The sequence below is a fragment of the Lepidochelys olivacea genome, assembly GCF_965140295.1.
Source record: "Lepidochelys olivacea isolate rLepOli2 genome assembly, chromosome: 11".
Classification (NCBI taxonomy): Eukaryota; Metazoa; Chordata; order Testudines; family Cheloniidae; genus Lepidochelys; species Lepidochelys olivacea.
This window is the reverse complement of record NC_140421.1, coordinates 62,666,044-62,692,123: the sequence shown is the minus strand read 5'-3', so window position 1 is coordinate 62,692,123 and position 26,080 is coordinate 62,666,044. Positions and strand designations below refer to the sequence as shown.

The window sequence follows — 26,080 nt, the reverse complement described above, 5'->3', positions numbered from 1 at the left end:
CAATGACTGATTTGGGGTGGTTTGGCGTCCAGCATGGCACACCTTTAAGGGGCCAGATTTTCTGAGCACTTTAAGAAAATCAGGCCCCTTAAGTTGTCTCAGGTTGAATGCCTCCCTCCCCAAAGTGAGACACCCACCATCCCTGATCACTTCTGGAAACCTTGGCCCCCTTCCTTCTTTAGAGATGCTGGACGCTGACCTGTTGGTGAGAGAAACCTATTGTTGGTCGAATTTGTTTTAACTAAAAGTCTGATCCAAAGCCCCTTGAGATCCAGGGAAAGATTCTCATTGATTTCGGGAGGCTTGGAATCATGCCCTGAGTTTCATAGCACAGCAAGAACCAGCAGGAGCACTTGTGAAACCCAGAGCCCCAACGAAGCAGTAATGTTTTGTTACACAATGAGAACATCACATTGTCTCCCTACCTCTGTACATTGCAAGCCACTCAACACACATGATGCACCAGATCCATAGCTGGTGTATATCAAGGTAGATCCATTGACTTATATGGATCTGCAATGATTTACACAATCTGAGGATCTGGCTGTGATAGATGAAAATACACACACAAGGGTGGCAGAGTTGGAAGACAAATGTAAAAACCATTAACAAATTAAAAGCATCTTCTAAGCAGCGGCCAAGGCAACCCACTTTCACTGCAGCATCAAAGACCTGTCTGTCCCCTCCCTACACTTTTATTTTTACTTCCATTTTAGTCCAGCCAACAGGTCCACACGTAAAATTAAATTGATAATCAATGAGAGTTGACTCGCTTAATTAATTTGCTGCAGAAACACAGGGAAGGGGGAGGATGCCGGGGCTGGAGGATGCCAGGGTGGGTTTTTCCACCTCCTGCCTCCACTTGTAAATCATACCCAGGACACTCTTCACTTTAAAACTTCCCCTTGTCGGCTAGGGGATTTTTTAAAGCTGCATTAGTTCCACCGGGTGTGGGAATCCTATCAGCTGCCAAGTCAGAAGTGAAGCAAAGGCGAGAAAAGCACCATTAAATCCAAAAAGCAGTTTATGGTTGGGGACAGTCTCTTGCCTTATTTATTTTTAGTGCTGTTTTTGTCATCATGCAATTTCTTGGGACATTCCAGGGAGAGGTTTTGTGTTTTCTAGGGTGGGGGCGGGGATAGCAGCCGCTCCTCCCCCAGCTGTGTGTGTGTCTGTCTTTGCATGGACTAGATTTACTGCAGGATTAGGTTACCCCATGGAGACAGAGGCCTGGAACAGAGCGCGTTAACAGGATTAGGGTTTCAGGATTTGAGACAGAGAAGCATGAAGGAGAAAAGTCAGGGAGATTATTTTTCTTGCCAGACTTGAAATGGGGAGCAGGGCAGCTTGGTGGCGTGAGGATCCTGGAGAAGAGGAGATGGATAGTTCTGCATTTATTAAATCCAGGAATAGCAGACTGGGGGTGTAAAAGAGAAATGATCCTGCAGCCAGACAGAAAGCAGTGCACCTCAGCCTCTACACCTCACTCCCATTGCCTGCCCTGGGAGTATTTCCTGAGGAATGCATGCAAGACTGGGCCCTGTGTACACTGGGCAGAGAACCATCACTGGAACGGAATCTCTGCATCTGAGAGTGCCCTTTACCGGATCAAAAGTTATTCCCATTAAAGATATAATATAGGATCCTATATACCTAGACAAATCCTAGATCAGGGAGTCAGCTGGTATCCAAGAGCAATGGGATCTACTGGTATGCTACAAGGGATGAATTGGGCCCCATAAACATAGGATTGCAACTATGCTAGGAAAACTGGGACCTGTAGTTCTCCACAGGTGCAGCTCCAGGGGTGAATTTTAGGAACTAATTTTCCAAATATGGACAAATCTGAAGTGATCCTCGTTTCATCTACACAAACAGTGAAAGCAAGTCAGAATTTGGGAGATGGGTTAAACATCTGCAGTGCGGTACCTTAGTGCAGAGGAGAGTGTGGGCTGAGGGCTAGATCTTCCCTGCAGCTCTTTAGATAAAGAAGCCACAGGACTGAGCTTTCACCCAGAGCATTGAACATAGATGTCCAAAGCGAGAGTTCAAGTACTTTTTGTTACAGCTTACAAAAATGCCTGACAAGGGACTGATATAAATGGGCACTATACTGTGCTTGGAAATATGACCCATTGGGTCCACTGATTCTCTGGTTTGTGGTGTAGTTATAAACAGTGTGTGTGCATGGCAGAGAGGAAGTCCCCAACTCTGCTCCTTATCTCTGTTACAGAGATAAACCATGTATTTGGGAGCGTTGGAAATTTGCATCCATATTTTGCCCATGTCTCATACGTGTGTTTGTGTACGAGAGAGAGAGACTAATGGACTAATGTATAACAGGCACGTCTGTTCAACATTCATGTAAATGAATGTGGATGTATTGCCTATGTGTACAATTTTCTAGGCTAAATCTGGAGAGAAGCATGCCTGCAATGCCCCAGACGAAGCTATAATCACTTTCCTCAGCACAGCATAGCCTCCCTCACCTGTTGACTGGGAGCAGCTGGGCTGAGGAGGCAGGTTGGTGGACAGGAGTGGAAACAGAAAGACTCTGATTAGTCCTGATCTCATTCAGGCAGCATGTTTGCAATTTGGCTACCCTCCCTTCCCTCTCCCCCAAATATATTAGCACTCTGCAAGACAACAACAGTCGTCCTCCGCTGCCTTGAGCTCTCATTAATCTTGTTTTCCTCCACTTTATTCTCCTTTTTCCTGTTCCCTTGCCTTTGGTACACTGTATCAACGCTGAGAGCAGCCAGGGAACTGAAGTCTAGCCTTCAAATTCTGCAGTAAACACCACATCTACCCACCCTTTCCTCTTCCTTGGCACCATAAGCACTGGAGGGGAGGTCATACCTGCCCTCCACTTTCTGGAGAGAATATTATCTGCCATCCACCCCTCCTATGCTCAGTCCTTCTCCTCTTTTGTATCTCTCTCTCTCTCTCTCTCTGATGAAGATGTAGATGTTAGCCGACTCGCGGGAAGCGCCAGTTAAGCTTGGCTCCCTGCCCACCTTACACAGGCAAGAGGGAGATGGGCTGATCCATCTATACGTGTATACGCAGGAATACGGAGTCCTCCGCCCCTCCCCACTCCTCGTGGCATCAAATCAAACTGCGGCAGACTTGACAAATCTGTTTGGCACGGTTCACTCAACTATTTCACTGTGAACCGTGCGGAGAGCTGCACTGACGCACCAGGAATAGTGTGGAATCTGCACATTAAATACAGACATCTGGGAGGTTTCCTAATGAAAGAACAGCAGTGATTAACGTTAAACGGGAAGCGCGGCCAGCTCGCTGGTGCTCCATGCGCTGAGCCGCGCTCCGGGGCTGAGGGATGTACAGTCGAATCAGAAGGTTCTGCACTCATTCTGCTGCTGCTCAGCTGCTGAAGGCTGAACATTTAAAGGGGAGGGGAACAAACCAGTCACCCTGATTTCAGGCTAGGCAGGTCACCAAAAAGCAATTACTTCTCCACCAGCCTCAGGAGGTGTCTGCTAAATTGAGTCCAGCAAAAGGGAGAGGGAGAGAGACTGGGATGAACATAAAGGAGTAAAGAGGGAGAGATTTATATTGAAGGAGGTTGTGTAGCTGAGCTGTCTTTCTACATACAAAGGGGCCAGATCCTCAGCTGGTGTCAAGGAGCACAGCTCCACTGACTGCTGAGCAGCTACGCTGAGTGACACCAGCTGAGGATCTGGGCCGAAGGGTCTCACGCTTTGTGGACTAGATCTCCAGCTGGTGTAGAACAACTTATCTCCATTGAAGTCAACCCAGCTGCCCTGACTAATACCAGCCAAGGATCTGGTTTCATGTCTACAGAGTCCCCTGGCAGGTAAGGATAAAGTCAGAGGTGACAAAAATCTGCATCACACTGAAACTGACACTGACTTGCAAATTTCCTGCAAAGGGCAATTTAAACACCAGCCTGACCAACTTGGTTTTTCAGAGCACATCTTTCTAACCCCAGTTTTGCCCATTCCCTGTATGCTTTGCAAAAATGGTCCTAATGAAACTTCAAACTCCCCTGATTATATGTTTTGTTGCAGTCTAGAAACTCAGCCAATGTTCATCAAGAGGTCTGCTAAGGCCTAGGAGCTTTCTGAGACAACCTGGGCCCAGCTGGGAGGCAGCCACAGACTCCAGATAGTTTTGTACTGGAATGATGTGACATTTTAGAGATGGGCCCTACCTGCCACATGCAGCTCCAGATCCAATCTGCCCAAAGTGTTTGGATTTGGGAGTTTGGGTCAGGCCAATCTTCAGGAAATGTGGAGTTTCATGATTTGAGTGTGAATCCAAGGGGTGCTAGTTGATTTGCAGTAAGCTTTGATATGAAGCGTGGGTCAATGGTTAGGGCATTATCATAGGACTCAGGAGCCCTGCATTCAGTTGCCTGCTCTGCCACAGACTTTGTGTGTGACCTGGGCAAGTCACTTAGCCTCTCTCTGCCTCAGTTCCCCCTCCGTACCTCACCAGGGGTGTTCTGGGGATAAATAGGTCAGTGTGAGATGCTCTAATACAATGGTAATGGGGACCAAATAGGCACCTTAGTTAGTCTGAACCTGAGACACACGCTGAAAGACACTTGTGGGGTAGGTGAAACCATGCGGACACAGAGGAAAGAAAACGTTTGGATGAATGGCTGTGAAGTTGAGCCAGAGGGTTTCATGCCCTTTGCCAGTGGAGGGCTGAGAGCCTCACTCAGAAAAATGAAAAATAAATAAATAAAGTCATAGCAAAATCACTTCACCTTCATCTCCGTTTTGTGCCCCAACCCTCAGCAGTTAATGTACAGAACAGATTGTGCGGATGAAATTCTTGTTTGGGGGACAGCTGCTGCTGTTCCCCACACTGTACAGTGCCTATGTACACGATCCACTAGGGGACGTCAACACCGCAGCCAACCACAACAGAGCTCTCAGGGGCATTTCAGAAGTTCCTTTAATTAAAGGGCACCTGTACAGCCCAGGCGAATTACAGTGCCGCACCTACCTGAAACCACTTCTGTTTTATATACATCGGCACTCTGTGCAGGCAGCTGTTCCCCTACCCACCCTCAAAACCACAGCGCCTCATGAGCGTTCCCTTCATTGTGCATTTAGGGTGCATCGGAGGCTCAAAGATCTCCAAGGGTCAAACATCCATATTACACACAACCCACCTCCCCACCCCACTACACACCTCCAGGAGCTGCGGCTACAGCAGACACAAGCAGCACTGCCAACTGTGATTGCTACTGCAGATCCCGTATGCCTGACAAACTGAATTGCTCCTCATTATTTATTGTTTGTTTTATTCTCCGGGACACAGCGATCCCCTCTTAGGATTTGTGCCCTTTCATTTCCAGGCCTCAATAACTCCTGAATTGCAGTTTCATGTGGTTTTGTGATTGTTAACCCAGCATGGGGATGGGGCTCCAGCCATAAATGCTCAATGAATCTTGTATGGCAAAATACGGGCTGTGAAAAGCATTTTCTCCTTCATTTGCAGTCAAAGAACATACTGCAGGCTCTCTCCACTGAGCAAGACGCAACAGCAGCCAGGTTTTCTAAGGAACAGTGATCGCTCTATCGATGAGAAAGATCATTTCTGGGGAAGGCCTCCCCACGCAGCCTGTCAGCCCTGACCAGCAGCGTCAGCAAAACAGGCCTTACAAAATAAATCCCTAAATCCATAAAATGTATTCTCGCCTTTCCCCTCCCACTCCTCCACTGCTGGCAAGGCTCCCACGGGTGCAGCTGTTAAGGGACAATGCATTTACCTTATGGTTTTTACCATGCCGGTACATCATCCAGTCCTCACCGTTGGTGCTGACTTCCAGCTTGTAGGAGCGGACATAGTAGCCATTCTGCGTTTCTTTGGAGATGGCACCCTGGGTAGCAATGGCGGTCAACATGGTCAGGAAACGAAGGTCCACCTGATCGGGGGGTGGGGGGCAGTGAGGAGAGAAGGGAAAGGGTGATGAGGAAGAAAATGGTGATTACCATCAGTCCCACGGTGGACTGGACCATCCCCTCATTTTTAAAAACTAAAAGTCAACTGCTCACAGGGTGCAAACCAGCATGGCTCCAGCTGATGCAGTGCGACTGGAGCTTTGTGGATTTATACCAGCGGAGGATCTAATATCCCATTTGCTTTCATCAGAGCATGTAGACACAGCTGTGGCTTTTACCACTGCCATTGCTTGAGTGTTCTGTGCAACAAGGGTCACACTGGTTTGGAAACTCAGCAGTACTGTTCCAGGGCTGATTTTCAGACCACTTAACTGAACATGCCACAGAGAACAAATGTTTTATGCTCTGCCGTTTTCATGCAATTTTATACTTTCAGGGGAAAGAGAGGGGAAAGTACATTGCAGGTGTCTCTGTCTCTGTTTAAGTATGAAGCAGGCTAAGTGACTGTGTACGAAAGTGTGATTGATCACAAGGGGCAAAATCTTGATGCCCTTTCTCAGTTTGTACTCAGTCTTTAAGGAAACTCCCATTGATTTCAATGGGAAAAAAGCAGGGTTTGACCTCAGCAGGAATTCAGCTAGTGTGAGGACTGGGTGAAACTGATTAAGGACTTTGAAGTTTGGCTGTAAATGAAAGTACAAAGTCTCCCCTCAGACCAAACAGGATTGTCACTAAAATTAAACACTTGCTTCCTTTTAAATGGGACAGAAGTCACGGGACAGAGCTTTTCCATGTAAAATAAAGTCATGATGGCCAATTAGCAAGAGCAGCAGTTTTCAATGTTTTTAATGTTTATTTTAGTTATGTGGGTTAAAAAAGGTCACACGATCTGGCTTGGTAGCACTGCCACGAATGAAGATTTAGGGCTTGTCTACACTACCCACCGGATCGACAGGCAGTGATCGATCCAGCGGGGGTCGATTTATCGCGTCTAGATAGATGTTGTGAGCACTCTCCCGTCAACTCCGGTACTCCACCAGAACGAGGAGCGCAAGTGGAGTCGACAGGAGAACGTCAGCTGCCAACTTACTGCAGTGAAGACACTGCAGTAAGTAGATCTCAGTACGTCGACTTCAGCTATGCTATTCCCGTAGCTGAAGTTGCGTATCTTAGATCGACCCCACGCGGTAGTGTAGACAAGCCCTTGGACATCTGCTTCAGGCAATGACATTTCAGTACCTTCAGTTCTTAATGCCCATTAGCACGCACCATCTCACAGCAATAGAGCCACTCAGAAACACTTTGTGGAGAGATAATGTGTTTCTAACAAAGGGCCTAAAGAAAGACTTTGCTCTGAAATCCCGACCTGAATTTCACACTGACCATGCTCACTACATCTCCAGCACAGTCAGTATTATTCTAGCTGCAGGTTTCAGAGTAACAGCCGTGTTAGTCTGTATTCGCAAAAAGAAAAGGAGGACTTGTGGCACCTTAGAGACTAACCAATTTATTAGAGCATAAGCTTTCGTGAGCTACAGCTCACTTCCTCAGATGCATATCGTGGAAACTGCAGCAGGCTTTATATATACACAGACAAGTTTTTTCATGCAGTTGATAGATTTCCACTCCATACAGCTAAATGCAGTGCCTTGCATAATGACAGGTGCTCTAATAAATTGGTTAGTCTCTAAGATGCCACAAGTCCTCCTTTTCTTTTTGCGAATACAGACTAACACGGCTGTTACTCTGAAACCTGTCATTATGCAAGGCACTGCATTTAGCCGTATGGAGTGGAAATCTATCAACTGCATGAAAAAACTTGTCTGTGTATATATAAAGCCTGCTGCAGTTTCCACGATATGCATCTGAGGAAGTGAGCTGTAGCTCACGAAAGCTTATGCTCTAATAAATTGGTTAGTCTCTAAGGTGCCACAAGTCCTCCTATTCTAGCTGCACATTCCCAACATTTAGTTAAGACTCTGGCCATCAGGGTGGCTGCAGAGTCAATGGTCCTTGTAAGTAGCCAGAGACTGCTCTCTCTCTCTCAGCTCTCTAGAAAGTCCATGGAGGTTCAGGGGGCATAAGGTCAAGTCAGGACTTGTGCAGGAATGTTAATGGGCCAGCAGCAGGGCTGGCTCCTTTCACAAAGGCAGAGTCGTCCTGACTTCCCTAAACAGTAGCTCACCCACCGTGGACTCTCTGCATGTCACAAAGGCAATAAAATATTCCACAAGCCTTATTATGTTCAAGGGTCAGTTTAACAGCAGGACAGTCAATGTGGCTCAAAGCGGGGGAGGGAGGAAAGCTGAAGTTTTGGAGTGCAATGGTGAGGCTTTGCCAACGCTGGCTTTGCGTCCAGCAGAGATGCTTTCTCACAGTGTCGCTCTGCCAGTGCTGGCTACCAGGCCTGCACAGCAGTGCCTGCCAATGCCAGCGTGCCCTTTCAGCACTTGCTCAGAGGACAATGCTGGCTTGGCCTCTAGTGGACCATGCTTTTGACAAAAGTGATCTAGAGGTCAGTTCAATATTGCACACTGCAGCAGCTGCCTGGCAACACAAAACTGTTGCTAAGCCCAGTATTATAGCCGCAATTCCCCATCTCTACAGCACATTAATCATAGAATCATAGACATGTAGGGCTGAAAGGGACCTTGAGAAGTCATCTAGTCCAGCCCCCCCATGACGCAGCAGGACCAGGTAAAACCAAGTAAACCTAGACCATCCCAGCAAGATGTTTGTCTAACCTGTTCTTAAAAACCTCCAAGGGTGGAGATTTTACAACCTCATTTGGTAACCTATTCTGGTACTTAATGATCCTTAGAGGTAAAATGTTTTTCCTAATATCTAACCTAAATCTCACTTACTGCAGATTAAGCTGATTACTTCTTGTCCTACCTTCTGCAGACATGGAAAACTATTGATGACAATCCTCTTTATAGCAGCCTTTAACATATTTGAAGACTCTTATCAGGGTCTCCTCTCAGTCTTCTTTTCTGAAGACTAAACAAATCCATTTTTTTAAACCTTTCCTCATAGGTCGGGTTTTCTAAACCTTTTATCGTTTTTGTTGCTCTCCTCTGGACTCTCTCCAGTTTGTTCACATCTTTCTTAAAGTGTGGAGCCCAAAACTGGACACAGTACTGCAGCTGAGTCCTCACCAGTGCTGAGTGGAGCAGGACTATTACCTCCCATATCCTCCATACAACACTCCAGTTAATACGCCACAGAAAGATGATAGACTTTTTCACAGCCGTATCACATTGTTGGCTCATATTCAATTTATGATCCACTATAAACCCCAGATCCTTTTAAGCAATACCACTGCCTATCTAGTTATTCCCCATTTTGTAGTTGTGCATTTGATTTTGCCTTCCTAAGTGTAGTACTTTGCACTTGTCTTTATCGAGTTTCAGATTTCAGACCAATTCTCCAATTTATCAGGTAGTTTTAAATTCTAATCCTGTCCTCCAAAACACTTGCTATCCCTCCCAGAAAATTTTATAAGCATACTCTCCACTCCATGATCCAAGCCATTAATGAAAATGTTGACTAGTTCCGGACGCAGGACAGACCCTTGTGCATCCCCAGTAGATACATCCTCCCAGTTGGAGAGCAAACCATTGATAATTACTCTTTGAATACAATTCTTCAAGCACTTGTGCCCACCTTATGGTATTTTCATTTAGTCCACATTTCCCTAGTTTGCTTAGTTTGTCATGTGGGACTGTGTCAAATGCCTTAATAAAATCAAGATTTAATATTCATCCTCGATAATTTAGCACTCTATTTCCTCTTCCTGTCACAGGGACCTGTACGAACCTGGAGGAACTCCTTGTTGGAATCCAGGTTGGGGGTCCATCCGTTGTCATCACTGTTGAGCCGGCTCTGCTGTGGGGTCCACCTTCTGTCCGAGTAGGTGGAGGAGGCACTGATCTGTTCATTGGAGATTCTGCCAGATTCCATCCCCAAAGGAATGTTGCACTGGAAGTCTGGAGCAGACATGCGCGCGCAGACACACACAGAGACAAGTTTACAAATTCTGTATCTTCCACTCCCAACTGGAAGTAAGCCATGAACTACTCCCCAGCATCCTAGATCAAACCCATATGTCTGTCACAATGATCGGATTTACACAGAAATATCTGCATACACATGCAATGCAAAAAACTATTCAGCATTAAGCACAGGACTGGCCTTAGGTTTGCAAGACCCTCTGTAAATTAACACATGTGGGGGGCTCAGTCCAGATCCTTTCCCCTCTATAATAAGGTTCTTCCACCTTTGCGCACCCACAACCCTCCCCCTGGCCATACCCTGTTTACAACTCCCCCAATCCCTTTTCAAGATGTGCCAAGCCCTCACACCTGATTGTGAAGCTCCTTGGCAACTTATAACCTCTTGAAGCCAAGAGGTGAATTCTAGCCAAAGCTGGGAAAGGCAGGAAAGGAATCACTGAGGAATGCACTCTCTGCCATATCCCACAGTTGCCAGAAACAGATGGGAACATACATGAGTGATCAAGAATGGCACTCAGATTTGAAAGATGTCTATGTGTGGGTATGCATTGCCCTTTGGAAAAGTGTGGGTCCATAGGTGGCTGCATGGGGTAGACTGGCTTAAAAGGTCACTACCATTAACACTGAGAAATCTAGAACTCAACTTTTTGAATTTCCTCACTTTTAAGGCTTTTAAATCCACATTAACTCAGCCATGTGTCACATCATGTATATTTTACAGCATATGTTTCCTAACAAACAGTAAGATACATTTCACAAAGAAAACATCAGTAGCAAATACTACATGGGCCAGACCCTAAGCTGGTGTAAACTGATATAGCTCTACTAACGTCCCATATGTTGAACACGGCTGAGTTAACACTGCACTAGAAACTGGGCCAAATTATGCTCTAAGCGGTGCCATTAAAGTCTCAGTTTACACCAGTGTGAGTGAGAGCAGGATTTGATGCAAACATTTTTCATTTTCTGACTTTAGTCCCCTTGATTTTTCAAACTTGACCATTAGTGTGTACATTTAATGTCCTTGTTTTTTAAAGAAGAGAATAAAAAGGGGACAAAAATGGGGGGGGGGGGATATATTTGAAAAACTGAAGTGCCTTTAACTGAGGCATCCTTAACTCATGCAACCCTAGCTGAGGCATTCCCAACTGAGACATAGCGAATGCAAGACTACTGCACAGAGGCAGCCATAATGCAAATATCCTTAGTACAGCAGCCCCTGACTATGCATGTCCAATATTCTAAACTGCTCTAGGCCATGGGTTTTCAACTTGGGGACAATAGCCACCCTCCCTTTCTTTCTTTCTTGGGAGGGGAAGGGGGGAAAGCTTGAAACTTCTGAGAGAGGTGTCCTAAAACTATCTTCTGTTGTAACATGGCATCACAGTACAGAAAGGTTTTGACCATCATCTTAGGTGAAGGATGTCACAAAGAAAAATAAAATAAAAATTTCTAACATGTATGTGTTAACTTGCTGAGTTTAAATGTTCATAATTTTGAAAGAACAGAACTTATTTTTATCAAACCAAATACTTTCGCCTTCCTTAGCAGGGGCTATCAAAACAAGATTAAGTTTGAACTTTCTAGCTTCAGGCATTTTTGAATTAGACAAGTGCAAAATTCCAATTGGCAATTTGGGAAAGTATATTTTGGGAAAACTGTAGTTTTTCCCACTCTATCAATAATATGGCTGCACCAATTTTGCCCAAATTTTCCAAAAATCCTTTGGATCAAGACCAGACATGGAGAGTTTCAGTACAGAAGGAATATGAGAACATTAGGAACAATTGAAAAGGTGAGACTAAGATGGAAACTGCAATTCATGTGACGTTTCACTCCATATTCTTTATGAAAATATGCAGAGCTGACTTCAGTCTGTGTCTACAGTGTGGTGTGGCCCTACCTTTGTGTGTGTGCTGCAAGAGGCCGGAGAACCTAATTCAGCAAAGCAGGGAGAGGGAACTGATTGAGCAGGGAAGGCTCAGTGAAATCCCAGTACATCAGGTGGCATCCCAGAAGGAAGGGTCCAACTCATCACAATCAGTAACTATAGTTTCCACGCAGAAGCTAAAATATACATAGTTTCATTTCTCTCTGTACAGTTGTCTGAAACACTCATCCTGGCTCACTCACCCAAATGCTTGCATATACAGACATACTGAATGACGGAAACACTCCCAGAAATTCAATAAAAAGCCCATATGACTGCATGAGTCCCACAAACAGGCCTGATGGTAAAATTTCCAACTTACTTTCCGGGATCTCCTGCTCGACCAAGTAGTAGCGGGCAGAGAAGCCATCTTTAGCCACTGCCAGATCAGTATGGAAGGTAAGCGAGAGAATACCAGTAGCTGAGCGGATCTCAGAAGGTGTCTTAGTGCCGCAGTACCTGCCTATCAAAGGGCCAACTGCAAAAGAAAGAGCAGCAAAGTAGCTCCAGCCTTTTGGTTGGACTCTTTAGTCTTTATCTAACCTGACAAGTCAGCACTACTTTGCAAGAATACACTGGTAGTGGATAGCGAGTAATAATCCACCCTACAGAACCAATCAGGATGAAATGAAGGCATTTTTGATTGTTTCGTTTCTATCACTTATATTTTTTACAAGAACAGAGGTAGATCAAGTGTAGTATCAGTTTGTCCACCTCTCCGCATTTCTAGTGCACATCTGTGTGTCCATCTACCTGCATTTCTGATGCATGTACTATAGAACACATCTGATACAGCCTCTGTGGGACAGACATTATTCTGTACTTGCAAGGAGATGGACTCAGTGATCAATAGATCTTTTTCATCTCTAACGCAAATGATCCAATGATACAATTAGAAAATTAAAGGTGTAGGTTCATCAGTAATATGAAGTCTACGCTGACACTCCATGAGGACAAACCCAGTATTGGGAACAGATAGAATTTGCAACATCACCATATTTAACAGCTGAGAAAAGGCCAACAATATTTTGCATTTGTTAGTGCTGCAGAATACCAACGAGTCATGCCCTCTATGGAATTTTTCAGACTCCCTATTACTGCTGGTTAATGGGAGAATAGCCAGGCATAGAGAAAAGCCTTGATGATACGTCACCCCGGTGCTTACCTTGAGGAATGCCATCCCAGATGTCCAGCCAATCATACTTGCAATCTCCCTCTCCACCCTGCAAGGGGTCATGCTCTAGGTCAAAGGTCAGAAACTGAAGGATGATTTCCATCTTTGGCTTGGCCATGATGGTGAAAGTGCAGTCCAAGTTGTGGGGGTACTTATCAGGGAATCCGGGGGACTCAATAGTGCCATTGGGGCTGGTGAAGTTTCTAGAACAGTCTTCAGAGCCTGCAGGGGTAGAACAAGCGGACGTAACTAACAACAACAACAACATGGCTGACATTGACAGCTCTCGCCTCCTTGCGTGCTTGGCAGTGTTCGCTCCGTATCCAGAGCGTTGTCAGGATTTTTGCTGGAAACTTCTTGGGGCACAAGAGCTTTGCAAATTTCATAAAGACAGAGGGTGAGATTGTGAAATAATTCTGACAGGCTTTGGACTGAACATCTCACGGTCACTGTAGACGTGTGTCTAGACTGCTTTGAAAACCTCACCGAGAATCGATAGCTAATCCCGCTGCAAATACTCTGAAAATGGTATTAAGGGAATGGGAAAGCCCAAAAGGTTAGAAGCCCAAGCTGCACTGCAAAGCAACGTGCCAGCACCTATCACAACACAATGTCATAATGTCAGCATGCCAGCAGTACAGAGGTTATGCTCTGGGGCATGGCCAGCAGTAGTGAGTCAGGCATGAGGAAGAGTTTGCTGTTCTTTTTCACCCCATTCCTACAGTCTACAGATGGGCTCTTGGCACACAGGGTCTTCTTAGCTGGCATTGTGACATGAAGAGTCCAAGATGCACCCATTCTTGTGACATACCATCACCAACAACGGACCTGGACTCACCATGTTCAGGGTCAGCTCAGCAGACTGCAACTGGGCTAATGTAAATAATATACCGGTTCCCCCAACATATTGTGGGGAGGCGGGGGGAGAAATGGGCCTAAGGGGTAAAACACATATATGGCCAGACTAAAGACCTAGCTCTCTTGGGCTACATTTGGGGAACTAATTGAGGGAATCATGACCCACAGTCAGGGAGGGTGACTGACCTAGGTGGGGCAGAAAAAGGTATGGAATCTGGCAGGGTCAAGGAATTGTCTAATTTTTAAAAGAGATCTCCCTGACCTACTGATTTTGTGTCTGTCTGCCTGTCTATCTTAGAACTTAACACTAGCACCCATCACTGCAGTATCTGAACTAAAATTTCTTCTTGAGAGTCATGAGATCTGGGTTATTTTCCCAGCTGTGGCACAGACTTCCTGCAAGGTCTTGGGCAAGTCACATAACCTTTCTGTGCCTCAGTTTCCCCATCAGCAAAATAGGGATACTAATGCTTACCTAGAAACAATGCTGTTGTGAGGCTTACTTCAGTCCTGCATGTAAAGCATTTCAAAACCCTCCCATGGGCAATTGCTAGCAAAGTGTAAATTATCAATGATTCATTATTGCTATTATGTATTTTATTTTCCATCGGAGCGGCAATTAGTAGAGCAACCTCTCTGCAGCATCATCCAAAGCCTAACACCTTAGCTGTAGAGTGTGCAAATGGCTGGTCCAGCCTACGTCTCCAGACTGTGGCTGTTGAAAGATTTCGAGGACAGGGAGGACTGGTGTGTGTGTGAGAGATTCTGTTGACAGGAGGAACAGAGTGCTCTTTCTCTCTTATTCAGCTGTCTGCACCAGAAATGTTAGTTATTTCTATTCTCGAGGAAGATTTTCTGATTGCCAACAGGGCAGACAATGTTGCCACTTATTTATTCCTGACCTTGACGCTGGCCTCCCTTGTACCACAGCCAGCTCAAGGTGCCTCAGGGTGGTGGGGGAGAAGAGGAGGTTGTGTCCTATTCATACCATGGCTGTTTTAAAATCACTGCTTTTTAGAGGCTGGACAATTGACAATAGAAATCTCCAGCCTGTGGGCCATCGGAGGGGCAAAGAGGGTGTTACAGAGGCCTTTATCACCATGACTGTAACACAGGATTAACATTCACTAAGGGTTTGACTTTTGTTTTCTAGGGATGTTGCGCTTCTCCTCTATAAACTCACTGCTCTCACTCACCCAGTTCATGCAAGTCTTCTTGGGACTAATTGGAGCCTTGTTATTAAGATCTGCACTAGCCTACGCAAGTTAGGAGAGCAACTTGAGACAACAGCTGGACCACTGTTACTGTAGTACCCCTAGGTGGAGGAACATTGAGAGGAACTTCTTAACGGACTATAGGAGAGCGGCCAGCTTCTCTGGTGTGATAATACAGAGGGAAATACAAGAGGCCAAGCACAAATTGCAAGACAACACAAAGAACAAGAATAAGAATGTATTTACTCCTGATCAAATAAAAAGGCAGCCAGATTTATGAAGAGACTAATACACACTCCAAGCCAAGGAGGAAAGCACAGAAATATTCAATAAACCAGATGTTGACTGTCAGGAAATGTCCTCTAGGGACTGTACAGAAATGTAACTGTGATACTGTTAGATAGCAACGATTTCCTCATTTAGGTTGCTTGCAGCGGTTAGTATCTTTGTCAATAGCTTGACTATAACCAGCAAACAATGACTGGCTTTAAAGATAACCTGCAAATAATAAATGGAAATCATGTTTACTTCAGCAATATGTGCTAAATGCTCCCACTCACCAGGCTGAGAGAACAATTCAGCACATAAACAACAAAAAGGCAACCACTTAGGGCTTGTCTACACTGGCACTTTGCAGCGCTGCAACTTTCTCGGTCTGGGGTGTGAAAAAACACATCCTGGAGCGACAAAAGTTTTAGTGCTGAAAAGCATCAGTATAGACAGCGCTTTATCGGCAGGAGCCGCACTCCCGGTAATAAAGCTACCACCCCTCCTTTGGGGTGGTTGTTTTTTCAGAGCAGTGTGGACATACCCTTAAAAACAGTTTGAGTCAAACTGCTCTCACTGTCACGCCCCAGAGGCAGGGATGGCCGGGGCCATAAAGTTCAGATCTATCTCTCCCAAAGTATTTGGTGAGAGGGTGTTGGTTTGGACCCATCTCTCCTGGAAGGCATCAATATCATGGCTATACATGAACTCCTGCATAAAGGGGAGTGGGTCGTTTTTTTTTCTTGGAATGGTTTTCAAAGTGTGCTTAATTTATTCTTCTTCCATTTTTAATAATAAAAAGGAGCTTTGAAAACTCTACCAGGTAGTAAACATGAGATGTACCTGGCAGCAGAGTTTCCTTGGTATGAGGGGGTGTCATGGGGCCAAACTTTTCAAAAGCGTAATGATTCTGGGGGCCAACCTTGAGACACCCTTAATGAGGCCTGATTTTCACAGGACAGGTCTGCTCAGTATTTTCTGAAATGCAGGCCCTGTTAAGCTGCATCGCTTGCATTGCGTGCTCAAACTCATTAGGCATGTTTGAAAATTGTGACCTGGATGTCATCTTTTGGGGTGCCGCAGCAAAACTGACCAATACAACACCAGGGGACTTAACCATTAGGAAGCAGCTGTTTATATGCCCAGTGCGTCTCTTAATTGTGTGTGTGTGTGTGTGTGTGTCACTGACATGGAGTATCTCAATTGGATGCCCTTTAAAGCCAGTGACACTTCACCGGATAAGCACCAGTTCTGACTGAACCGTAGCTCTGATCCATGCCCTATCTGTTTGTCTACAAACAAAAGGCAGGATTTGTTTACCCCGCAGATCTGAGGCCAGAGACCCTCCTACCCCTGAAGATGGTTTCAGGGGACACTGTTCTCTCTAGGTGGGCTGTGTGCACTCTGAGATTGTGTAAACAACTGGCTTCAGTGCCTCCCACTCTCCAGGAACTGAAACCTTGCTTATGTTTTGAATTTCGTCTAGAGTGGTTTCAAGCCAAGAGCCCTCTTCAGGGAGGACAGTGAGCATTTTAACAGCACTCAGTACCAACAAGGAGGCCTGTACTTGATGAAGTCCCAGCCCGAGGCCTTCTACCTGAAGGGAAGTATATTTGTCTAGGGAATCCAAGCTGAGGGACAGGAATGAGAAGACTCAGCTCCTGCCTTCCTCTTGCTCCTTCTGCCTCTCTGATGCAGCCCCTACTTCCTCTCCCTCGAATGGTCTTTTCCCATGATGTTAGCCCTTTCCTGGTTCGTACTCAATGGACAGAGCGCTTCTCACTCCCTGCCAGCAGCCTCTCGGCACAGCACCACTGCCTGGTTCCGTCAGCTCAGCCTCATCCTGGCCACTGCTGCATACTGGACTACTCCCGGTCCTACTGCTTCATGACATAAAAGTCAGGGCATGGGACTGACAGCAAGGGCAAGTGGGACAAGGCACACAGGAAGGACTGGGATAGGACCAAGGGTTACGAGTAGGAAGAGGCAAGACAGCCCCGTTTGAGTCAACTATCTTCCCTCCTGAACAAAGACTCATCCTGATCCCTGCCTCAGCGTCCACTATTCCCTCAGCAAATCCCACGAAAACAGCCAGTCCTGATGGGTTAACTAACCCCTTCAGGATTAGTCAATGTTCTAACCATTACGTGAAACAATAATGTCATGACCTGGCTGGTGTGTATGTGCACCACTGCCCTCCACTGGATGGAAAAAGAACTGCTCAACTGTGTGCCAGAGGCTTTACATGGCCACCACCTCATAACGATTCTCCATTTTAACAAGTCACCCCAGGAACAGATAGATACACTGACGGGTTTTTTTAATCCACCCCCCCCTTCTAAATTAAAGTTAGGAAGTCCTGTTTCATTTGTATTCCCATCCCCAGTCAGCCAGTCATCAGCACCCGAGTCTGTATGTCTCTGTGTATTTACAAGCATCTGTCTCTAAATAATATATAACTGTGCTCAAAACCACTAAATACTTATGTGGTGGTATGAAGATTCTGGAAAAGACACAAACAAAGCTGCGCCTATTTTTGATTCTCCAGTATATTCATGTATTTGTTTCATATTCTGCCGATGACGTGACAGTTGTGTGTTTTCTTCCAGTACTCTAGCAATGGAATGTGGGCACAGGGCCTGGTCCTATGACAGATAGCTTCGGGTACCCTTGTGCAAAACATACTTATGCCCCTCATGTGCACACAAGCTCTCTCGCTCTCTCTCAAGGCTACTGTACACTAGAAGCGCTACAGCGGTGCAGCTGCACCAACGCTTTACGCCGATGGGAGAGCGCTCTCCCGTCGACGTAATAAAGCCATCTCCGTGAGAGGCGGTAGCTATGTCCATGGGAGAAGCTCTCCCACCGACTTAGTGCTGTCCACACAGGCGCTTAGGTCAGTGTAACTTACGTCGCTCAGGGGAAGGTGGGGGGGAGATGTTATTCACACTCCTGAGCGACATATGTTATACCGACATAAGAGGAAGTATGTACAACCCCTCAATCTCTCCTCTCTCTCACACACACACGCGTGCACACACACAAACACAGAGTTTCATATTTTCTTGAGACAACGTGTTCTCATGCATACAGTTCTGACAAATATTTAGACAGAGATGATATAAAAAGGCCTTTTGAGTAGCTTTTACTTTCTTCCAAAATAGTTTTGTATAAAGCAGAATTATGAATAGTTCCTGTTATACTGAACTCAACAGCCGCCTGTCTGACTCCCTTGCTGACACTGCAGGCAGCAGCCCCTTTAAACGAGCAGTCCACCCGTTACAAAAACCCTTGCCTTCCAGAAAGAGAAAACAGAGCCATTGATCAGTGCTTAAGTTGTATATCCACAGGAACTTTAGAGAGTTCTAAAGGAGGGACAATCTTCACCTTAGCCTTGACTTAACAAGCGCTTACATGCCATGAAGAAAAGATAGAGTGTTTGTAGTTCTGGAATGCAAGAGAATTTAATGAGGAAACCTGCTTTTCATGCCAAGATACGAATCAAAAAGCACTATAACGCACCACTAAAATCTTTACCTTCTTGGAAATATGATGAAACAGACTTGCCAAAAAAATAAAACCCTTTGTACTGAGCACATGCTAAAAACCCTACTGAAAATGTGGCCCACAGGATTTGCTCTGTGATGATCCCAATGTCAACTGCTGGGAAGATAGGTGCTGTAGGACTGCCAGTCCAAAGTCTGCCTTTGACACTGACCTGTCTTGTAGATCTCATAGCGCAAAGAAAAGCCAGCGCCTTGCCGTGCATAATCAGAGGTGAACTTAATGTAGAGAGAGGAGCCTGAGGAGATGATGGTTGGAGGAGCGATGTTCCCACAGTGTTTGCCCAGCAGGTCTGCCGACTCGCTGTCGCCGTCCCGTATCTCGATAAAGTCATATCTGTCCGAGGGAGTGGGAAGGGAGACAGAAGAGACACATGACAAACAGGTTGATGTTACAGAATGTATGGCACAAACACAATGAGTCCTTCTTCCCACCTTATACGTGCCTACATTCTTCACAGAAGCATCTGCCTGGCTGTTTGCTTTGACCATGTCACACCTTGTTTGCATCTCTCCATTTCCACTGCAGTAAGCTCAAGCTACTTGTCTTCACCTTTCAGACCCTTTATGGCTTACACCTGTCCTACCTAGGATCTCTAATCCACTAGACAGATGTAAACTCTCACCTCCACTCTGCCTACGTCACCCTTGATTGCCCATTTGCCAAATTTTCAGACAAGCGATCATCATGCAGTCTCCCATGCTACCACCTATGCAAAGGAGAAGCTCCCTATAAAAATCTTCCAGGACACTATCCTCCTTTACATCTCTTCTTAAAAGGCACTGTCCCACGATGCCTAAAAAACATTTGACAGTTCTTAGACAGCTGGTGTGCTGTGATCACTGCTTATTCCACTGTTCATAATGGCCTCACTGCTTCCTTGTGCTCTCCCATCAGTTTGTGGTATCCACCTGTTGTCTTTCATCTTAAATGTTGGGGCATGGGTCATCTCTTTGTTATAGTCTGTACAGCCCCTGGCACAATGGGGCTGGGGCCTCTAGGTGCTACACACAATACAAATAATAAACAATATTAATTGTAACAAACACCTCCCTCTACTGAAACTTTGCTCCTAGACCTATCTCCCATTCCATAACTAGCTTGTGTGTTTCCTTTCCCTCAGTTCCTTCCCTTGATCTCTCTGGTAAGTTGTATTATTTGTTATTTATATTCAGCTCTCAGATATTGCTCTCTGTCCAAAGGAGCATTCACTCTCCAAGCACTCCTGCACAATAGGTACGATACTATCATTATCCCCATTTCACACTTGCCAAAGAGGTAAAGATTGGATTTTCAAATGCACCTAAGTGATTTAGAAGCACAAATCCCGAGGGATTTAACAATCCCTCCCTATATGACTTGCCCAAGGGCACACAGGAGGGCAGTGGCAGAGACGGGAATAAAACACTCTTAACCCCCCAGACCCATGCTCATTCCTCTAGACTACTTGGTAAGAGTTTCCATTCTAACACTCTCTATACACAGTTTTCCATACCTCTCACTTCGATTGACTTAAGTGGATTATCTCATTATCCATATGATCATCAAGTAGGGGTGGAGGTATCATATCTTGTGCCTAACCCTGAAGTCTTAACACACATCCCCTATTGGCTTCCAAGGAAGTTCATGTAACAATTTAAGGATTAGTTAACACACACACACCCCACCAGCTCAGTCCATGGAAGGCAGAGATGGACCCAAGACAAAACTCCAGATCCAAACACCCTCAGAACTTGGGCAATTTGGGTCCATATCCGGAAGCAGATCCTCAACTGAAGTCAACAGATCTATGTCCGTTTACACCAGCTTAGGATCTGACCCCCTAAATTTAGTAGTCGAAGGCCATCTATAACAACATAGATAACAATGGCTGAACAACACATCTTGTCATTGTGTTCATCTTGTATCATCAGAAGGGACTTCCTGGTGCTCTCTCTTTGATTTCATTCAGAATGTTTACCTCCCTGTATTAATTAAACAGAATGTCCCAAGGCCACTGATTGAATAATATGCTACCTCTTTAAATTGATCCAAATAAAGGGTGGAATTTGGGTTATTTTTACCACAGATTATTTCTTTCTTTAGGTTTTGATCAAATTAAATAGAAGCTCTAATTAACCAGTGATTGATTGAAGTAACTGGAAGGAAATATATATATATGTTGATTTATTACACACCCATCAAATAGCATGTGGCTGTGCATGTAGAAAAGGTAGACAAGCAGTAAATGCTCAAACAACATGGCCGTGTAACCAGTTAGTTCAACATATATTTCATACCAAATGTGACATTATAACAAATAGAGGCAGGGTGGCCTAGTGAACAGAGCTCTGCCCTAGAACTCGGGTTCTATTCATGGCTCTGCCTCTGGCCTGCCAGGTGATGTCACTGCCCTTTGCCTCAGTTTCCCCATCTGTAAATCCAGGATAATTATCTATCTTTGTAAAGCGCTTTGAGAACTATGGATGAAAAGTGCTAGATAAGGGCTGGGTATTTTTATTATTACTCTACCAACTCCTCCTAAAGCACTGGGTGAAACCCAAAATGCAAATACTGGGGAACCAATTGCAATTTTATGCCTAAATTAAGCACCTGCAGCCTATATTTTGGTGCTGTTTGGCTACAGATGCCCAAATTCCATTTGACATGCCTAACTGGACATTTGTAATCCCAGATGAGGCATTTGGACGCTCACTGTGGGTGCCAAAGTTTGGAAACCGCACTCTGTAATTCACATAATCATTATCAGGAGCACACACTGCTGAGAGAAGTGACATAAAAGTGACTGCTGATAACAAGGTCTAATTAATCACATACAGAACCTTGCTGTGATCAGCACTTGGGCAGACACCATGCAAAGTATCTCTCTCTATATATATATAGAGAGAGAGAGAAATGAAACCCCCAAAGCTATTAGAGATGGGCCCAAGTCACAGAATTCAGATCTACCGACACATTTCAAATCATCCGAAGCTTAATGGTGTTGGATCCTTACCAGTGTGCCAAGACCACTCTGTCTATTATGCTGACCAATATAATCTTATTGTTTCTTTGCATTCCCCTATCTGTATCCACCTGTCTTTCCTGTCTTACACTTACATTGTAAGCTTTTGGGGGCAAGGACTGTATCTCTGTTCAGTGTTTGTACAGAGCCTGGCACAATGGAGTCCTAGTCCATGACTAGGGCTCTTAGGCACTACAAATAAATAATAATTCTGGTTTTAGTTTGGCCCATTAGAGAGATAAAAGCCCACTGTGAAATTCCGATCTGAATCTAAAACTCCCAGTGAACCCTTTGGCGTGTTCATCTTGCCGCATGTCTAGTGGCAGGATAGTACTGGTATGTCTGTGTGGCAGATAAATAGTTTTTACACGAACATCATGCAATCTTTACACACTTTCTCTCTCCTTTCTGTGTTAAGTCTCTGACCAGCCTACCATTATTTACAGAAAACTACCCATCTTTCTTTCTCTGTTTATTTGCTTAGCATCAACCTGTTAAAACAACATGCTAGGCATCTCCTCCTCCAAGGGGACAGGAAAGTGCAGAAATGTTACACACTGCCACGCTTCTTACTTTCCACTTCATCACAAGATCCTCTATTTGGAAACTGAGAGTTGAAAGAAGAAGTAGCTTGTTGGACACAGAAGGATTCTCATGTGACTCATTCCTGTCCTGCAAGACACACATACATCATTAAGCCACAACCCCAGAACTAAATGTGCTGCTCAGAAAGGAAGGCAGTCCGAATAGGCCAGGTCTCACTCCTTTCAAGGAGTTAATCAGGCTGGACTCCAACTGAAAAATGCCTGAAGCTAAAGTGCTATCTATACTGGGCCAGGCACTGAGTTAGCAGTAACTAGCCAGCCTATAATTTGGTGACAAACACAATTTGGCTGCCCAGCATGAAAGAAACCAAATCACATTTAAAGCCTCCTTTTAAAAGAGTGATCTACCAAAGGAAGAGCATTCATGGGGCTAGATCCTCAGCTGGTGTATGGAGCTACGCTGATTTACACCAGCTGAGTATCTGGCCTCACATGGGATATCTAAAGCAGCCTCCATTAGTGCATTAAGCAACATGATTAAAATCTGTCACATGCGGTTTGTTCTCTCTCTCATCCTCTCCTCAGGGGAAAAATTGTGTGGGCAGAGCAGTGCTTTGTTTTGGTAGGGTTTTGTTTCTCTGTTTGTTTCACCCAGAGTTCAGCAAACAGAGGAGACCTTTTTTTTTTCTAGTGAATATCTACTCGAATTCAAAAGACTTTTTTTTCTCTAAAAAGAAAAGGAGTACTTGTGGCTCCTTAGAGACTAACCAATTTATTTGAGCATAAACTTTCGTGAGCCACAGCTCACTTCATCGTCTTAAGGTGCCACAAGTACTCCTTTTCTTTTTGCGAATACAGACTAACATGGCTGTTACTCTGAAACCTTTTTTTTCTAACCACCTTTGCAGCCCTTTCACATTCAGTGAACATCCGTGTGCTCCCGAGTTAACGAGCATGAATTCTTGAATATTCATAAAAAGTGGATTTCAAATTGTACATTTGATTGTAAAATTTGCCATTGGTGCTGAATAGTTTAGTTTACATACCCGAAAGTCAAATCGCATTGTTTCCGTTCTCTTGTTTACATAACTCAACAGCACAGCAGGGATTTTGAGTTCATGCTGTCTCCATGACATAAATCAACCAATCAGTATCCAGAAGAAAAGATACATGACTTACAAAATCAATCAACACATTATGAAATGACAAGATCTATAACATCCTGTAGCCCAAGAATTAGTGAATAATTTCAAAAAACAAATAAAACTTGTGAATTTTGCAATCTGCTCAAAGACAATTTGCAAATAGGAAAAAAAGGCTAAATTCATCTAATGTGTTATTCATTGGTAAATAATTGCTCCTCTCTACATTAAAACATTTGGCCTCATCCAAGCACCTAAAGAGGAGTTTTCTCCTCATGAAACTAATCCTTAATAAATCAAATCTTACAACCAACTAAATAAGTCTGCAGGAGGTCGAGAGATCGTTTTTGCCAAATGTGGAATTAATATAAACACATAAGGGATTTTTGTTGTTGTTGTTGTTAAAAATCTTGGCCCAAACCCTGCAGTCCTTACTCAGGCAAAATTCTCATTATGTTTTTACAGTACTGATAAACAGATCTGCAAAGTGGGACAGTATTCACACCAGGATATTACTTCTGCCAGAATGCACTATAAGAGCATTTGCTTTCTTTACTAGTTAAACTTCATGCTTGATTCCTTAAAAGTAAAAGAGCAAATATGTTCATTCCAAGAATTCACATCCGAAACTGAGACTCCAGGCTAACTTCCGCAGTGGAGACTGCTCATTTTCTTTCACACTTAGGTTCTGCCCACTCACTCGCCCAAGCTCAAGCTTGTTGTTAAATGTAGTTCTGTTATGGTGGGGTCACTGGCCAAACCATGTTAAAATCTGGTTTTGCTAGAACTTTGTTTATGTTGAGTTTAAACACAATTTCCAGACTTGGTTCCTTTTCCAGTGTGTTGGGGGCGGGGGGAACCCTTTGGATGTTTTCTGCACTTACAGTTTCATTTCCAGACGGTTATGGAACAGCTCATTGTTGGGTGGAGCAGCGAAATGGCATGATGGCATCTGAACTATCTCAGCCAATCACAAGTCAGCTGGTTTTCATTCATAGGCAATACTATAATTCCATTGGTTAAGTAAGCATAGCCCAACACAAGGCACAGTTTTACTGGTTAGCTGAACTCCTAAGTCATATCTGAACAGAGGACACTACTGTCAAATACCATAGCCAATTCCTATTCCAAGCCCCAACAAGACAGCGATGCAAACGGTTGGCCCAGCAGTCAACACCCATTACAATAAAACGTGGTCAAGGGATTACATATGTTTTCTTACATGGATGCAGACCACAGTCTACACCAATGGAACAAATACTGGCAACAGCAGTTTCAGGAGGAAGGGGGGTTATTGGACTTGAAACAGTTTCAAACACAGGGTTGTGTTTATTCTCAGCATTGTACACATATCACTGGGTGTTTTGTGAAGCAGGGAGTGAAAGTCGAAGTGCTTCTGCCTACGTAGGCAATGGTGGGAGAGAGCAGAGAGAGGGGGGAATACACGCTTAGCTACTCTTCTTGAAATTGTTTAACAAAGTGAGCCAGAAAACATCTATCACTTATGGTGCTGCAATTTATTAAAGATTCTTTCTTAACAGAAAGTGACCTTGCTTTACCAGTGTTAAGAGAGTTTTTATAATTCAGTATAAGGCCTTTTAATGTCTCTACTACTCACTCTCCTTCTTTCTTTTTTCCTATTGCCAGCCCTGTCTATTGCTCAGTATCTTGCTACTCTGTGTTTTCTCCAGTTTGCAAGCAGCTTTGGTGTTAGCCCTTAGAATGCTGAAGGCCAGGTTTGGTTTTGCAGGCATTAGTATTGTAGTATTGTAAGGTTACACTGGCAACCTTATACATCATACGTTGGAGTGAATCCAGCTTGCCTCGCTCACAAGAGTAGTCTCAGTGGAATCAGTGTGTGACTATCACAAACCAACCAAGGTCCTGCTGCCGCAGTTTGCACCTCAGTTCTTTCTTGCAGCTTGGCCCCCAAATGGCAGCCAGACAGGTGAAGAGCTATGCTTCTCCTCGGGACGTAGCTACACCAGTGCTTCCTCCTCACAGTCGATCTGAGCCAACATATACCTCCACCCTTGCCTGGTCCCAGGAAGATACAAAGTCCAGAAACATCAATATACACCTAGCAAGAATGTAACTGGATACCTCTGGGCTCTCCAGCAGACTCACTCTGCAGCTACCCTGCTGAGCAACACACCCAAAAGTGCAGAGCCCAAATTCATGTTGCTCAGTGCAAGATCAGGGATCAACAAACCTACTGTTAACCACATCCTCCTAGCTGCGGAGGCCAGCCGTCATCCAAACCGTGATAAAATAACACTGCAGGGACATGTAAGCAAGTGGTAGCAGGAGGAGGAGGAGGGGATGCAGTCGGTGGGAATGGAAGGCAAAGCTTAAAGCAGGACAGAGAAAAACCTTCACGACTTTCCAGCATAACCCCAGTGCCTACCATGAAAACCTGAAAATTAGCTAGTTTCCCAACTGCAATGGTCACATGCAAAACTT

The 26,080-nt window shown here is 44.7% G+C and overlaps 1 protein-coding gene across 4 annotated transcripts in view; it reads right to left on the bottom strand.

The window, feature by feature from the left end:
- The window catches only part of NRP2 (neuropilin 2), a 122,598-nt gene that overhangs the window by 62,102 nt on the left and 34,416 nt on the right, over window positions 1-26,080 (bottom strand). For all 4 annotated transcript variants that reach the window (XM_084643025.1, XM_084643026.1, XM_084643023.1 and 1 more), the window contains exons 3-7: window positions 19,081-19,262; window positions 13,015-13,245; window positions 12,172-12,327; window positions 9,723-9,892; window positions 5,771-5,926 (exon numbers count right to left, since the gene is read on the bottom strand). In XM_084643025.1, the coding sequence (XP_084499151.1) occupies window positions 5,771-5,926; window positions 9,723-9,892; window positions 12,172-12,327; window positions 13,015-13,245; window positions 19,081-19,262 (895 nt within the window). The remainder of the gene's footprint in view (window positions 1-5,770; window positions 5,927-9,722; window positions 9,893-12,171; window positions 12,328-13,014; window positions 13,246-19,080; window positions 19,263-26,080) is intronic.